We start from the raw sequence: 14,966 nt of genomic DNA on the forward strand, positions 1-14,966 counted from the left end.
CGGTGTTTTAACCACTGCGGTATCTCGACTGGTTTCTACGAGTACATCTGAACATATAAAGAAACTGGTGGAGGATATTGTTAGTCGATTATAGATCGTCTATTTCAATAGCTAGCAACGATAAAAATAAAGCTTTGCTATTTTTAGCTTTTTCCTCTGTTCTAGTAGATAATATAAGGCAGTCTACTTAATCTGCTGGGAAATAGAGCTACATAACGCCGTTTCCTCTGCGTTAGTTTTAACGTGACAAGTTATAAACGTCGATGATAAGTTATTTGCTGCTCTTGAGTACAGCTGTTAAAATAGGCGCTGACCCACGAAACAACACAACTGTTGCACACGATGTAACATCAGGCACATTTACAATATGAATAGTTTGATTATCAGTATTAGTTACGATACAAGTTTCAACAAAAAAGGAAAATTAGGCTGAATATGCATGATTAGGTAAAATAAATGCGTAAATAAATAAATACACTAGGACCGACGCATTTAGAGAAAGGCTGAGTCAATAGAATAATCACATGGGGCCTACAAGGTGAAAAACTTCCATACTAAAATGAAATAAATGGTTTTGTATAGCAAGATGGTATCTGTTCTTTCGGACATATAGTTAAGGCCTACCGGCCATTTGACCATCTTCTTCCGTGCGGATGCACAAACGGTGCCCGAACCCTTACGGGATTCGGCATTAAAGCCGTGAGTAATGAGTGTGATGGGCAAGGGCACTATGAATATAGTGCGGGACAATAAGTTGCGAACGTGGGTTTCACGGGAGGCTTGCCAGAGATAAGTCCCCGCAGTCGCACTATCATTGTGTCCTCGGAGGCTCAGATGGATAGAGCGTCTGCCGTGTAAGCAGGAGATCCCGGGTTCGAGTCCCGGTAGGGGCACACATTTTCAACTGTCCCCGTTGACTTACATCAACTCCTGTAGGCATCTAAGGGTATTCATTTAATTGTAAATGATTTTGTCGTAAGTTGTTGAGTCATCAGCTATCTGATGTGCCTCGCCACGAATTCCTCTCCTGCGCCAACCTCCTCATCTCAGAGTAGCACTTGCACGCTAAGTTCTTAATTGTTTCTTGGATGTAGTCCTAGATCTGTCTTTATCTGTAATTTTAACCCTCTATAGTTCTCTCTAGTGCCATGGAGATTTTGATGTCTTAACGCATGTCGTATCATCCTGTTCCTTCTTCTTGTCAATGTTTCAGTGTTTTCCATATATTAAGTTCTTCGTCGGTTCTGCAGAGAACCTCCTCATTTATTATTTCATCAGTCAACCTAACTTTCAACTTTCTTCTGTAACACAAAACCTCAAATGCTTCGAATCTCTTCTTTTTTGATTTTCCCCCCTGTGCGTGAGTGACTAATGTGATTCACTGTGCTCCAAATGTGCATTCTAAAAAATTCTTATTCAAATTAAGACCTGTGTTTGATACTAGTCGACTTTTCTTGGCTAGTAATGCCCTCTTTGTGTATGCTAGCTTGCTTTTTATGTCCCCCTTGGTTCGTCCGTTGTGGACTATTTAGCTTCCAATATAGCAGAATTTCTTAACATTGTGCGCATCGTGACCACCAATTTTGATGTTAAGTTTCTCGCTTTTCTCATTTCTTCTTCTTCTCATTACTTTTGTCTTTTTCTGGTTTACTTTCAATTCACTTTCTGTGCTCTGTAGACAGTTCATTCAATTCAACAGATCCTCTAATCTTGTTCACTTTCAGTAAGGATAACATTAAGGAATATACTCATTGATATCCTCTAACCCTGAATTTTAATCCCACTCTCGAACCTTAATTTGGGATATTGCTTCTTCGATGTAGAGACTAAAAAGTAGCTGTGAAAGACTCTCATCCCTGTCTTACAACCTTTCTTTATCCGAGCACTTAGTTCTTGGTCCTTCAGTCAGCTTGTTTGCTCTTGGTTCTTGTGGTATGTATTGGAGTCTATGTTTTTAACTCCTTAATGAGTGTATTATTAATGCAGTTTTTGTTTCTTCTTTTCAGATTTTCTGTACCGGCATAATGTGACTTTCGACAATGTGACGACGGAAGTAGAAATACTGGACACATCCAAATGTGCAGTAAGTTTAAGTTACTACATTTCTTCACTTTTATTTACTTTTATTGGCAATATGGTGAAAAGCTCTTATTCTTATGTTACACGAGCCGATTAGAGCATTGCTCTGTCATCGAGTTAGCAGACTGTTCAACGTTATGTGTCACCGAAAGATGTGTTTTAATTGAAGGTGCATTCGAGATCACTAACAGGCGTTGCTATTTTTAGCGTTAAGCCGAAAAAATGGAGCTGTATATCTAAGCAGAAAACAAGAAATATTCATTTTACTTGGTTACATACAAGTGGACACTTGTCGGCGGCCATAAGCGCTTTTTGTATTGTGTTTACTGAAAGCTTCCTGCGGTCTGAAGTAGGCCTGAGTATGTAATTATGAAAATACCAAGCCCAATGCCTGATTGCCTAAACTGAACTATTAACTGACTGAAGCTGAACTGTTACTAGAAGCGAGAGTGTCCCTACACAATAACGTAGTATTGTGCAAAAATAAAATCTTGTACGACATTCTGCCGTGTGTACACTTTTTTGTACGTCGTAGTAAGGAAAAAAAATCAGACAAAAAAATCTTCAGATAGTACAGCACAATTCAAATTTGGTAATCGCCAATAGATCTGGATAACATGAAGCTATAATTAGGAATACAAAGATACAAAAACAAATAATGAATTTAAATAATAAGAATGTTTCGGACATTTGTTTTTCAACCCGTTTTTACACGACGATTGATATCGACGGATCAAAGAACTGTCTTGTTCAGTTTTTTCATTATGCTGTATCTTATTCTCAGAATAATTTTCCTTTCGTTTGTTATTTCTGATGAAATGCTAGTGAGTAAAATCATTATAGAAACGAGAATTTTCTGCCAGGCAACTGTAATGGATTTACGTGTCTTGAAGCTCGATCCCAGCAAAAAGTAGCACTATTCCCCGTTGCTAATTCTTCTTTTAGATTTCGTGCTTCTGGAACAGAAGTGTGGGAGCGAGAGAACTAGAAAGACGCATCTGAAATTCTAATCTGAGGAACGCTAGCAGTGTGGAACTAAGAGAAATTATAACGGTGAGTTAGTCGTGGATGTTCTTAGAGAACGCATGAATTATTTATTCACTCCCTAATAGAAACTTACTGGAGCACGAACTCATATTTCCTCTCATCTCAGGATGCTTTTATCGAGTAAGTAACGGAGAGCTTTTACTCGAGGAATATTTTACACTCAGCGACACAATAGGGTACTACATCAGTGAGTGAAACGCTTTGAAATAGAAAACAGCTAGCAACGTCTTACAATCAATACTCGAGAAGAGTATACTGTGTACATGAACGGCAGACAGTGTAAAGCGCTATAATGTTGTCTCTCTTCATCAGACTGTAACCGTGAAGAATCCAGTCGATGATTAAATAAAATTCATTATTGTTATTATTTGGTTTTTAAGTAAATGAAGTTGACGAAGACAAGACCCTTATATTTAGAATCAGTCTTTTCATTTTATTAATCAGTTTTCTTAGCTTCCCTGACACATTTACGCTTCCGACATACAGTTCTTAAAGGACAGCAGTCTTCAGACGAAAAGGTAATTTCGGGCGTATCCCATTGGAATCTCATAAGTCATCAATGTTGATGCGTCCCAGCAAGAAACGTCAGTATTCGGGAATGTAACAGGAACGATCACTCGAAGTAAAAAAATGTGCGCTCCAAATTGCATCCGTTAAAAGGTATGAGCACTTCTTCGCCTTCGATACCATGAAACAAGTCCCCTCTGCTGTACACTGTTTGCTTTCCATATTTTAGGACGGGTTAGTATGGACCAAACCAAGAAAAAATTGACGAGTAATCATGGGCTCTAAACTGCAAACCCAAAAAGCTATGATCACTGTGAGCATGAAACACAATGAAACTCATCTCTTTTACTCACCAAGTGCTTATAGCTCTTAAGCAATGGATTATAGAGCTAATGTTCAAAATGTTCAAATGTGTGTGAAATCTTATGGGACTTAACTGCTAAGGTCATCAGTCCCTAAGCTTACACACTACATAACCTAAACTATCCTAAGGACAAACACACACACCCATGCCCGAGGGAGGACTCGAACCTTCGCCGGGACCAGCCGTACAGTCCATGACTGCATTGCCTTAGACGGCTCGGCTAATCCCGCGCATAGAGTCAATGTTTACTAGACGTTTTCCTGAATATTTGCCATTCCTCCTGGATCACAGTATATACCGAGTGGCTATATTTAAAGTACTGGGTGCTTGTAATTAAACTTCCCCTGCGTAACCCGTTATAACACGTAAACTAATTAATGTACGAGTATCAAACTTGGTAGCATTAATGTCCAGAGTATGGTGTGCATGATTTCCATGCGTCAGAGTGCCACCGTACAGTTCCAACTATGGCCACCAGGTGCCATGACCAGTCATTGTAATGCATAGTCGCAGTGCACTTGTTGACGTGTCACAATGAGCTTGGATAAAAGTAAGAGGGCGTTATTGGTGAAGTTCTATTACCAAAACAACAGTAATGCTGCAGCTGCACTTCGAGAATATCGCTGGCTGAAAGAATTACACAAGGATGCTCTTTCTCCACCTGCTATGCGGAGCGTAATAAAGAAGTTCAAACTAACTGGAGAACTAAGTGTCGCCCTGGAAAGACGCCGACGACTGGTTGCACCACAGGTGATATGGCAGACAGCCTTGCGCGCAATTTCAGATCGTCAGGTAGTGTGCGTGCTGTGTCGCGACAGTTGAACAACCCGTGGTCAAGTGTATGGACGGTGCTTCGAAACATTCTGAAATTGTATCCGTACAGGATTCATATCGTGCAGGAGCACAACGACGTGTTGACTTCGCCCTTCAATTTTTCGCAAGGATTGAAGTTGACGAGGCCCGGCCCTAGACCATCCTATAGACAGACGAAGCTCATTTTTCTCTGAGGGGTCAGGTGAACACACAGAACTGCCGAGTGTGGGGATCTTCACCTCGACTCACTGTGCATGAAGTTCCTCTGTATAGTGAACGTGTCACCATATGGTGTGACTTCACGGCTACGTTCATCAGTGGCCCGTTCTTTTTTGAACAGGTTGGCTCTCAAGGACCAAAGATGTGCTGTGTGACTGGCCAATGTTACTGCTATGTGCTTCGCGAACACGTCATACCCGCCCTACTGGAGAGAGACGCATTAAACTCATCAGCTTTCCTGCAAGATGGAGCCCCATCGCACATCGCTCACGAAGCTGACCTCTTTTTCCGAAACACATTTGGAAACGGTCGAATTATCACCCGATCGTTTCCAAATGCTTGACGGGCACCATCGCTTGATCTCACTCCCTGTGATTTAAGGTTGTGGGGCTACCTGAATGACAGGTTTTACCGCGGGAACATTCACACATGTGCTGATCTGAATCGCAGGATATCAAGATAGGGAACCAGCATACCTACGGATATGCTTAGTTCTGCTGTACAGAATGCAATCCTGCTCTTTCAGACTCTTCTGGACACTGACGGGCGCCATATTGAGCCCCTTTTGTAGCAGTATGTTGTTGTTGTGGTCTTCAGTCCTGAGACTGGTTTGATGCAGCTCTCCACGCTACTCTATCCTGTGCAAGCTTCTTCATCTCCCGGTACCTACTGCAGCCTACATACTTCTGAATCTGCTTAATGTATTCATCTCTTGGTCTCCCTCTACGATTTTTACCCTCCACGCTGCCCTCCAATACTAAATTGGTGATCCTTCGATGTCTCAGAACATGACCCACCAATCGATCCCTTCTTCTCGTCAGGTTGTACCTCCTCGCCCGCATCTCGTGGTCGTGCGGTAGCGTTCTCGCTTCCCACGTCCGGGTTCCCGGGTTCGATTCCCGGCGGGGTCAGGGATTTACTCTGCCTCGTGATGGCTGGGTGTTGTGTGCTGTCCTTAGGTTAGTTAGGTTTAAGTAGTTCTAAGTTCTAGGGGACTGATGACCATAGATGTTAAGTCCCATAGTGCTCAGAGCCATTTGAGCCATTTTGAGTACCTCCTCATTAGTTATGTGATCTACCCATCTAATCTTCAACATTCTTCTGTAGCACCACATTTCGAAAGCTTCTATTCTCTTCTTGTCTAAACTATTTTTGGTCCACGTTTCACTTCCATACATGGCTGCAGTCCATACAAATACTTTAAGAAACGACTTCCTGACATTTAAATCTATACTCGACGTTAACAAATTTTTCTTCTTCAGAAACGCTTTCCTTGCCATTGCCAGTCTACATTTTATATCCTCTCTACTTCGACCATCATCAGTTATTTTGCTCCCCAAATAGCAAAACTCCTTTACTACTTTAAGTGTCTCGTTTCCTAATCTAATTCCCTCAGCATCACCCGACTTAATTCGACTACATTCCATTATCCTCGTTTTGCTTTTGTTGGTGTTCATCTTATACCCTCCTTTCAAGACACTGTCCATTCCGTTCAATTGCTCTTTCAAGTCCCTTGCTGTCTCCGACAGATTTACAACGTCATAAGCGAACCTCAAAGTTTTTATTTCTTCTCCGTGGATTTTAATACCTACTCCGAACTTTTCTTTTGTTTCCTTTATTGCTTGCTCAATATACAGATTGAATAGCATCGGGGAGAGGCTACAACCCTGACTCACTCCCTTCCCAAGCACTGTTGCCCTTTCATGTCCCTCGACTCTTATAACTGCCATCTGGTTTTCTGTAGCAGTAATGGTACCCAAATGTACTCGTATGAAGTACCGTAGTATCACATTAAATGTCTTTCAACTGCATCATTTCTCTTCCCCATGTCCTTCACATTAATGCTACCAAGTTTGGTACTCGTACGGTAATTAGTTTCCGATTTATAACTTGTTAAGTAAGGAAAGTTCAATTATAGGCAGCCGGTACAAACTGATGGACGTCCCGTGTGGGCTGTAATTACGGCAGCGCAATTTGGCAGATATACCAATGCGTTAACGCGGACCCAATTTATGCTAGAAAAAAAAGGAGTTGAAATTTTAGCCACGTTATGCAATTCTGGCTCTGTACACTGTTTGTATGACTGTATCACTTGCGCGCTGTCATTTGACAAGCAGTAACGTGAGTGAACAATACAGAAACCGTGCAGTGTTAGTGAAACTGTTTTACGTGAACGACAGCAATTACAGTGTTGCATTGAGGGAGTATCGCCGACTGCAATATTCTGTGGAGTGACGAGGCACATTTTAAACAACATGGTGCAGTGAATACACAAAACTGCCGAATTTGGGGGACTGTTAAACCGTGTGTTGTGCATTCGCCGTATGTGACTGCGTGGCGCAGATTAACAATCACCTTTCCTCTCGGTCATTTTTCTTTGAGGAGAATGGAACCAGAGTGGCTGTCACGTGAACTGTGACCTCTGCACAAGATAGAGATCTCCTTGTACAGCATGCGATTTATGGTTTGGAAGAGCGCAACTGTGTTGAAAGCGCTGCTTTCATGCAGATTGGGCAACACCTCATGTTGCTCGCCCAGTGAAAGAACTGCTTAACGCAACCAGCCATGAACGTGTTGTCTCCAGAGAATTTCCAGACGCATGGCCTACAAGATCAGTTGATCTGAATCCATGTGACTTTTGACTTTGGAGGTATCTAAAAGAAAGCGTTTATCAGGAAAACGTTCGGTCTCACCCGATCTGAAGTCCAATACGTACGACTACGTTGCTCAGATTCCATCGGAACTGCTACGAGGAACTGTTGATCACGCCCTTTTACCGGTGCAGCATCTCGTCGACGTCCGATACTATTTGTATCTCCTTAGTCTGAGACCATTACAAGTAAGGATTCACACAGGAGACAGATCCAAAGAAAAGCAACGCTTTTCGTAACGAGTTGCTTTAGTAAGCGCTAAACTTCATGGAAGTGCTCATGCCGCTACAATTTCAGATGCTACTTGGTAGCTGTTGTGCATCATAATGTAGTTTATTGTTGGAATACCGAAGATGTGTGTTCCTCGAAGAGTTAACAAACATATTGCTTCCTGCTACACACGTGTCGCTAAAATACTGTGGACATGAAATTATGCTGGAGCATAAATGGAGGATTACCAACAGTCGGTTTTTCCGCACAGTGTTATTTTTCGTTATTGGGACAAGGTTTGTCAGTGGTGAACGAAGTACTCTCCTCCATAAACCGAAATGTGGCTTTCGGCGTATAGGTATATGCATCTACAGTGAAATATCGAAGGAATTATTATTAAAATACGCTCGCCGCCGTATGAGATTAACTCTATCGGTCCATACGCTGATGACATAAACATTGGTGTTGCGTAAAGTTTTAAACATGGCCGCGTAGTCAGCGACCGTTTACTGCTGTTGCTACCTGTGGTTTTATATGTATAAGCAGCCAATAGTGGTTCACCTTCCACGTTTTCTTTTTTAAATTTTTGTGACTAAAGCTTTAATGCTTGATATTTATCTTATATGTGATATGCCAATTTGAATATTTAATTTCTGATGAAGGCAACCGTAGAAGTGTCGGAACCAGGTCAAAAGACTTAAAATTTTGTGACCGAGGGCTGTAATTGCTTTAACTTTAATTTGTGTTGCGTCTCTGTGATGTAAATGCACGCAATGATTTAGCTAGAGGTGAGCACAGTAATTTTTACGTTATGGAAAGCAACGCATGGTACTTCTCCACAATCGGTACAACGATTCTAGATCTCTAATTTGTCTCCGCACCTGACAATACTACTTGCAAACCAGACACTTTCAACTTTCTAACTCAAAGTACTCAGTGCGGAACAGCCCCGGTACGCACTGACTGCTACCCCCATTCAGCAGCGCTTCCCAGTCGCTGCTGGAGTATTTGTTACTCTCCGTATTTTACTCTCCACATTAATACATATCGCACTAGAGTAATGTGGGACCGCTTTATTGAATAGCCACGCAAAATTCTGTTTTGAAAATAATTTTTTTCGTAACGAAACAAACAGACGCTTTCTGTCGACACTATACATCCCATAGAAGACGTGAAGAAAAGTATTTGTTTGGGTCTATATAGTGAAAAAATAAAATTGAAAATATCTGTGAAAACACCAGAGAAAATAAGCCTGATGGCTCTTGGTAGAGACATCCTATATATGTGGATGTAAATGTAACCGAACGTATTTGATAAATACATACATACACTGTGTGATTAAAAGTATCCGGACACCCCCATAAAACATACGTTTTTCATATTAGGTGCATTGTGCTGCCACCTACTGCCAGGTACTCCATATCAGCGAAGTCAGTAGTCATTAAATATCGCGAGAGAGTAGAACGTGGACAGGTGACTGGGTGTCACTTTTGTCATACGTCTTTACGCGAGATTTCCGCACTCCTAAACATCCCTAGGTCCACTGTTACCGATACGATAGTGAAATGGAAACGTGAAGGGACACGTACAGCACGAAAGTGCGGGTTTACCTCGTCTGTTGACTAACAGAGAATGCCGACAGTTGAAGAGGGTCGTAATGTGTAATAGGTAGGCATCTGTTCAGGCAATCACACAGGAATTCCAAACTGCATCAGGATCCACTGCAAGTACTATGACAGTTAGGCGGGAGGTGAGAAAACTTATTTTCTGGCCGAGCGGCTGCTCATAAGCCATACATCACGCCGGTAAATACCAAACGGCCCCTCGCTTTTCTAGAATGAGATTTTCACTCTGCAGCGGAGTGTGCGCTAATATGAAACTTCCTGGCAGATTAAAACTGTGTGCCGGACCGAGACTCGAACTCGGAAACTTGGATTTCATTGTCGAGCGTAGATACTTCTCAGTGCAGCAGTCCGTGAAGTATGGGCTACCATTCCCGGAGAAACCTTCCAGCACCAGATTGAACGTATGACTGCCAGAGTAGAAGCTCAACGCTAAGGGTGGGACAACACCACATTAAATTCCAGCATTACCGATGGAGGCGCCACGAACTTTTACGTCATTTTCAGCCAGGTGTCCGGATACTTTTGATCACATAGTGTATTTCTTGAGCTACATGTTAAACAATGATATAATTTTGTAGGTACATTCAGCGTCATATGTGTACTTCGTCTGCAGAATAGAGACAGTAGCAAAGAAGTAATGACTCTCAATGTCATGCACAATGTGGCAGTTTTTCACGCATCTCAGTGTTTACGACGTCCTATCTCCCGAAATGTGATAGGTTCTTATCCCCTCAGCGACTGTTGCCTGCAGCAAGGGATGTGTGTACCAAGTTTTACCGAAATATGTCTAGTGGTTTAGGAAGACAAGTGGAACACACACACACACACACACACACACACACACACACACACACACACACACGAGCTCTGTTCAAAAAGTTTTCGTAATTTCGCGACAATGGTGCGTTGGAGCGAAATGTCATTGACGTCCCTGCACACGTTTGTGTTTAATGTGTAACTCCCTGATGTTTCATTGTTGTATATCTGTCAGTTATTGTTCAGTGGAGTATTGGGTAAAACGTTGTTTCACAGAGTTTGCGAATTTCGAGATGGCAGAGTAAGAGGCCCAACAAGTTCGCGTTAAATTTTGCTTGAAGCTCAAGAAAACCTTTACAGAGTCGCACCAAATCATGCAGCAAGCCCATGGTGATGAGTGCTTAAGCCGTACTCGACGTTACGATTGGTTCATACGGTTTAAAAATGGCCGGACGGAAGTTAAAGGTGAATATCGTTCAGGACGTCCTTCGACGTCTACCGACGACGCTCATGTCAGGACCGTCAACGAAATTGTGCGTGCCAATCGAAGACTGACTGTTCAAAATGGTTCAAATGGCTTTGAGCACTATGGGACTTAACTTCTGAGGTCATCAGTCCCCTATTACTTAGAACCACTTAAACCTAACTAACCTAAGGACATCACACACATCCATGCCCGAGGCAGGATTCGAACCTGCGACCGTAGCGGTCGCGCGGTTCCAGACTCTAGAGCCTAGAAACGCTCGGCCACACCGGCTGGCGACTGACTGTTCGAGAGACTGCAGACGAATGTAACATTTCAGTTGGATGATCTCATCAAATCCTGACGCAGTATCTTGGAATGCATCGTGTTGTCATCAAGTTCGCTCCACAGTTCATGAATCAAGACCAGAAAGACCTTCGCCTCGCAGTCTGTGAAGAGCTTTTGTATCTCGCAAATCAGAACGAGATGTTCTTTAAGAGAATCGTAACTGGTGATGAGATGTGGGTCTACGTTTATGATGTTGAGACCAAGATTCAGTCTTCACAATGGCTAGGAAAGGTTCTCCAACACCAAAAATGCTCACCAGGTCAGGTCAAATGTCAAAGCCATGCTTGTAGTTTTCTTTGACTTTTAAGGATTAGTTCATCACGAATTCGTACCACGGGACAAACTGTTAATCGTTGGTAAAGTGTTAGTTTATGGCACTATCTGGACGTGTTGCGACGCCTGAGAGAAAATATTGTAGTTGTTGTGGTCGTCAGTACTGAGACTGGTTTGACGCAGCTCTCCATGCTACTCTATCCTGTGCAAGCTGCTTCATCTCCCAGTACCTACTGCAACCTACATCCTTCTGAATCTGTTTAGTGTATTCATCTCTTGGTCTCCCTCTACCATTTTTATCCTCAACGCTGCCCTTCAATACTAAATTGGTGATCCCTTGATGCCGCAGAATATGCACTACTAACCGATCCCTTCTTCTACTCAAGTTGTGCCACAAATTTCTCTTCTCTCCAATTCTATTCAATACCTCCTCATTAGTTATGTGATCTAACCATCTAATGTTCAGCATTCTTCTGTAGCACCACATTTCGGAAGTTTCTATTCTCTTCTTGTCTAAACTATTTTTCGTCCACGTTTCACTTTCATACTTGGTTACACTCCATACAAATATTTTGAGAAACGACTTCCTGACACTTAAATCTATACTCGATGTTAACAAATTTCTCTTCTTCAGAAACGCTTTCCTTACCATTGCCAGTCTACATTTTATATCCTCTCTACTTCGACCATCATCAGTTATTTTGCTCCCCAAATAGCAAAACTCCTTTACTACTTGAGAGAAAATATGAGAAGGAAATGGCCTGAAACGTGGCGAGACAACTTATGACTCTTACATCACGATAACGCACTCGCACATTCGTTCCTGTTGGTGCGTGACTACAGCACAAAAAACGAAATTACTGTGTTACCTCATCCTCCGTACTCTATAGAACAGGCCCTGCGGACTTTTTTGTTTGCAAAGTTGGTAACCCCGTTGAAAGGACGAAGATCTGCAACGATAGAAAGAAAATTCGCAGGTGGAGCTTCATGCGACCCATCAAGAGGCGTACCAAGACTGTTTCTGAGGTGGAAACGTGTTTGCGAGCGGTGTATAAATTCCGGAGGAGAGTATTTTGATGGAGATCACGCACAATAAGTAAAAGGAAAGCGTCGAAAAATTTTGTGGAGCAAGTTCCGGAATTTTTTGTACAGACCTCGTACCGAGACGTAAATACTCTATTGGCCATTAAAATTGCTACACCAAGAAGAAATGCAGATGATAAACGAGTATTCATTAGACAAATATATTATACTATAACTGACATGTGATTACATTTTCACGCAATCAGTACCCAAAACAACCACCTCTGGCCATAATAACGGCCATGATACGCCTGGGCATTGAGTCAATAGAGCTTGGATGGCGTATACAGGTACAGCTGCCCTTGCAGCTTCAACACGATACCACAGTTCATCACGAGTAGTGAATGGCGTATTGTGACGAGCCAGTTGCTCGGCCGCCATTGACCAGACCTTTTCAGTTGGTGAGAGATCTGAAGAATGTGCTGGCCAGGGCAGCAGTCGAACATTTTCTGTATCCAGAAAGGCCCGTACAGGACCTACAACATGCGGTCGTCCATTATCCCGCTGAAATGTAGGGTTTCGCAGGGATCAAAAAGGGTAGAGTCACGGGTCGTAACACATCTTAAATGTAACGTGCACTGTTCAAAGTGCCGTCAGTGCGAACAAGAGGTGACCGAGACGTGTAACCAATCGCACCCCATACCATCACGCCGGGTGATACGTCAGTATGGCGATGACGAATACACGCTTCCAGGGTGCGTTCACAGTGATGTCGACAAACACGGAGGCGACCATCATGATGCTGTAAACAGAACCTGGATTCATCCGAAAAAATGTTTTTCCATTCGTGCTGCCAGGTTCGTCGTTGAGTACACCATCGCAAGCGCTACTGTCTGTGATGCAGCCTTGTTCTCCGAGCTGATATTCCATGCTGCTGCAAACGTCGTCGAACTGTTCGTGCAGATGGTTGTTGTCTTGCAAACGTCCCCATCTGTTGACTCAGGGATCGAGGCGTGGCTGCACCACCCGTTACAGCCATGCGGATAAGATGCCTGTCATCTCGACTGCTAGTGATACGAGGCCGTTGGGATCCGGCACGGCGTTCCGTATTACCCTCCTGAACCCACCGATTCCATATTCTGCTAACAGTCATTGGATCTCGACCAACGCAAGCAGCAATGTCGCGATACGATAAACCACAATCGCTATAGGCTACAATCCGACCTTTATCAAAGTCGGAAACGTGATGGTACCCATTTCTCGTCGTTACACGAGGCATCACAACAATGTTTGACCAGGCAACGCCGATCAACTGCTGTTTGTGTATGAGGAATCGGTTGGAAACTGTCATGTCAGCTCGTTGTAGGTGTCGCCACCGGCGCCAACCTTGTGTGAATGCTCTGAAAAGGTAATCATTTGCATATCACAGCATCTTCTTCCTGTCGGTTAAATTTCGTGTCTGTAGCACGTCATCTTCGTGGTATAGCAATTTTAATTACCAGTAGTGTACATATTTATACACGTGTGGGTTCTCTCAAGCTTTGTCTCCGACTGCAGATACATCATAAGAGGCAAAGCGGCACTGCCTGTCGGCCTGGAAATCTTAACTGAAGAACTTCGCTGCTAAGGTTTTAAACTTCCTGTGTTGCACTCTCAACCACTAACGCCTGAGGCAGTTAAGCATCCGTCCCGCCTGTAGACAGGTTACCTAGGAAGTACCCTCTTCCTTGAGGCACAAACAACCTTCTGTGAGGCACGCGAGCTCACGGGCTCCGGAAGGAGACCCTCGGCGCCGGCTGCGGCTGTCGGCGGAGCACGGCCGAGGCGCCGGGCTGTCGAGTAGTTGGCTCTCGCCGGCCTCACGAGCCAGCACGCCAGCACGCCTTATGGTAATGGCCCAGCCCCGGCGCTATTACCTTTCGGCGCCAGCCTCAGAAACGTCCACAACAATCTTTCGCATTTAAGGGGGGTCTAAATTGCATTTACTTGTCAGGGAGTAGGCTCTCATTATGTAGTCATACGTTCTCAGATTGGCGTCAAATTGACTTCAGGGCTGATAGCGAGGCAACGCTATTAAACTCGTGGCATCTTTCGAGGGGCGCAACCTCTCTCGACAACGCTGTCGTATTATCATCGCATTTCTGTCAACAGGTTTCCTTCGGAAAAGGAGAAAAAGGAAACTGAGAACACGCGGCGAACGAGGAGCTTTCACTAGCGTGTCGAAATTGTACGCAAGCGACAGAAAGGTACTTGGTTTGGACAAAAATATGGAAATACCACGAGAAATACGAGGTTTAACATAAAAGCAGTTGTATTTGACCACGAGTGGCACCTGTGTAATGTCCTCAACGGGTTACACGTGTCAATCGTGGTAAGAATAATTGTATGAGAATACAGGCTTTCTCGGCGCATCTTGATGATAAAATCTTCTCAGGTTGACAGGTAAGTCAATGCGTTGTTCTCCGGCAACGTTTCAGCAAGTTTCTTACTTACCATCTTCAGGCGAAGTGTCGGGTTCACGTCTCGTTCGGTTCTTTATAGCAGCTGGACCACGGGCTTCTCTACATCCTAGGCGCCGGACTGGCAAA

At 43.4% G+C, this 14,966-nt stretch overlaps 1 protein-coding gene across 2 annotated transcripts in view; it reads left to right on the forward strand.

Annotated features, from left to right (window-relative positions):
• Window positions 1–14,966, forward strand: part of LOC124798103 (ras-related and estrogen-regulated growth inhibitor-like) — a 589,819-nt gene that overhangs the window by 414,222 nt on the left and 160,631 nt on the right. For both annotated transcript variants that reach the window (XM_047261357.1, XM_047261366.1), the window contains exon 4: window positions 2,007–2,083. In XM_047261357.1, the coding sequence (XP_047117313.1) occupies window positions 2,007–2,083 (77 nt within the window). The remainder of the gene's footprint in view (window positions 1–2,006; window positions 2,084–14,966) is intronic.

Source organism: Schistocerca piceifrons, chromosome 1 (genome assembly GCF_021461385.2).
Source record: "Schistocerca piceifrons isolate TAMUIC-IGC-003096 chromosome 1, iqSchPice1.1, whole genome shotgun sequence".
NCBI lineage: Eukaryota > Metazoa > Arthropoda > Insecta > Orthoptera > Acrididae > Schistocerca > Schistocerca piceifrons.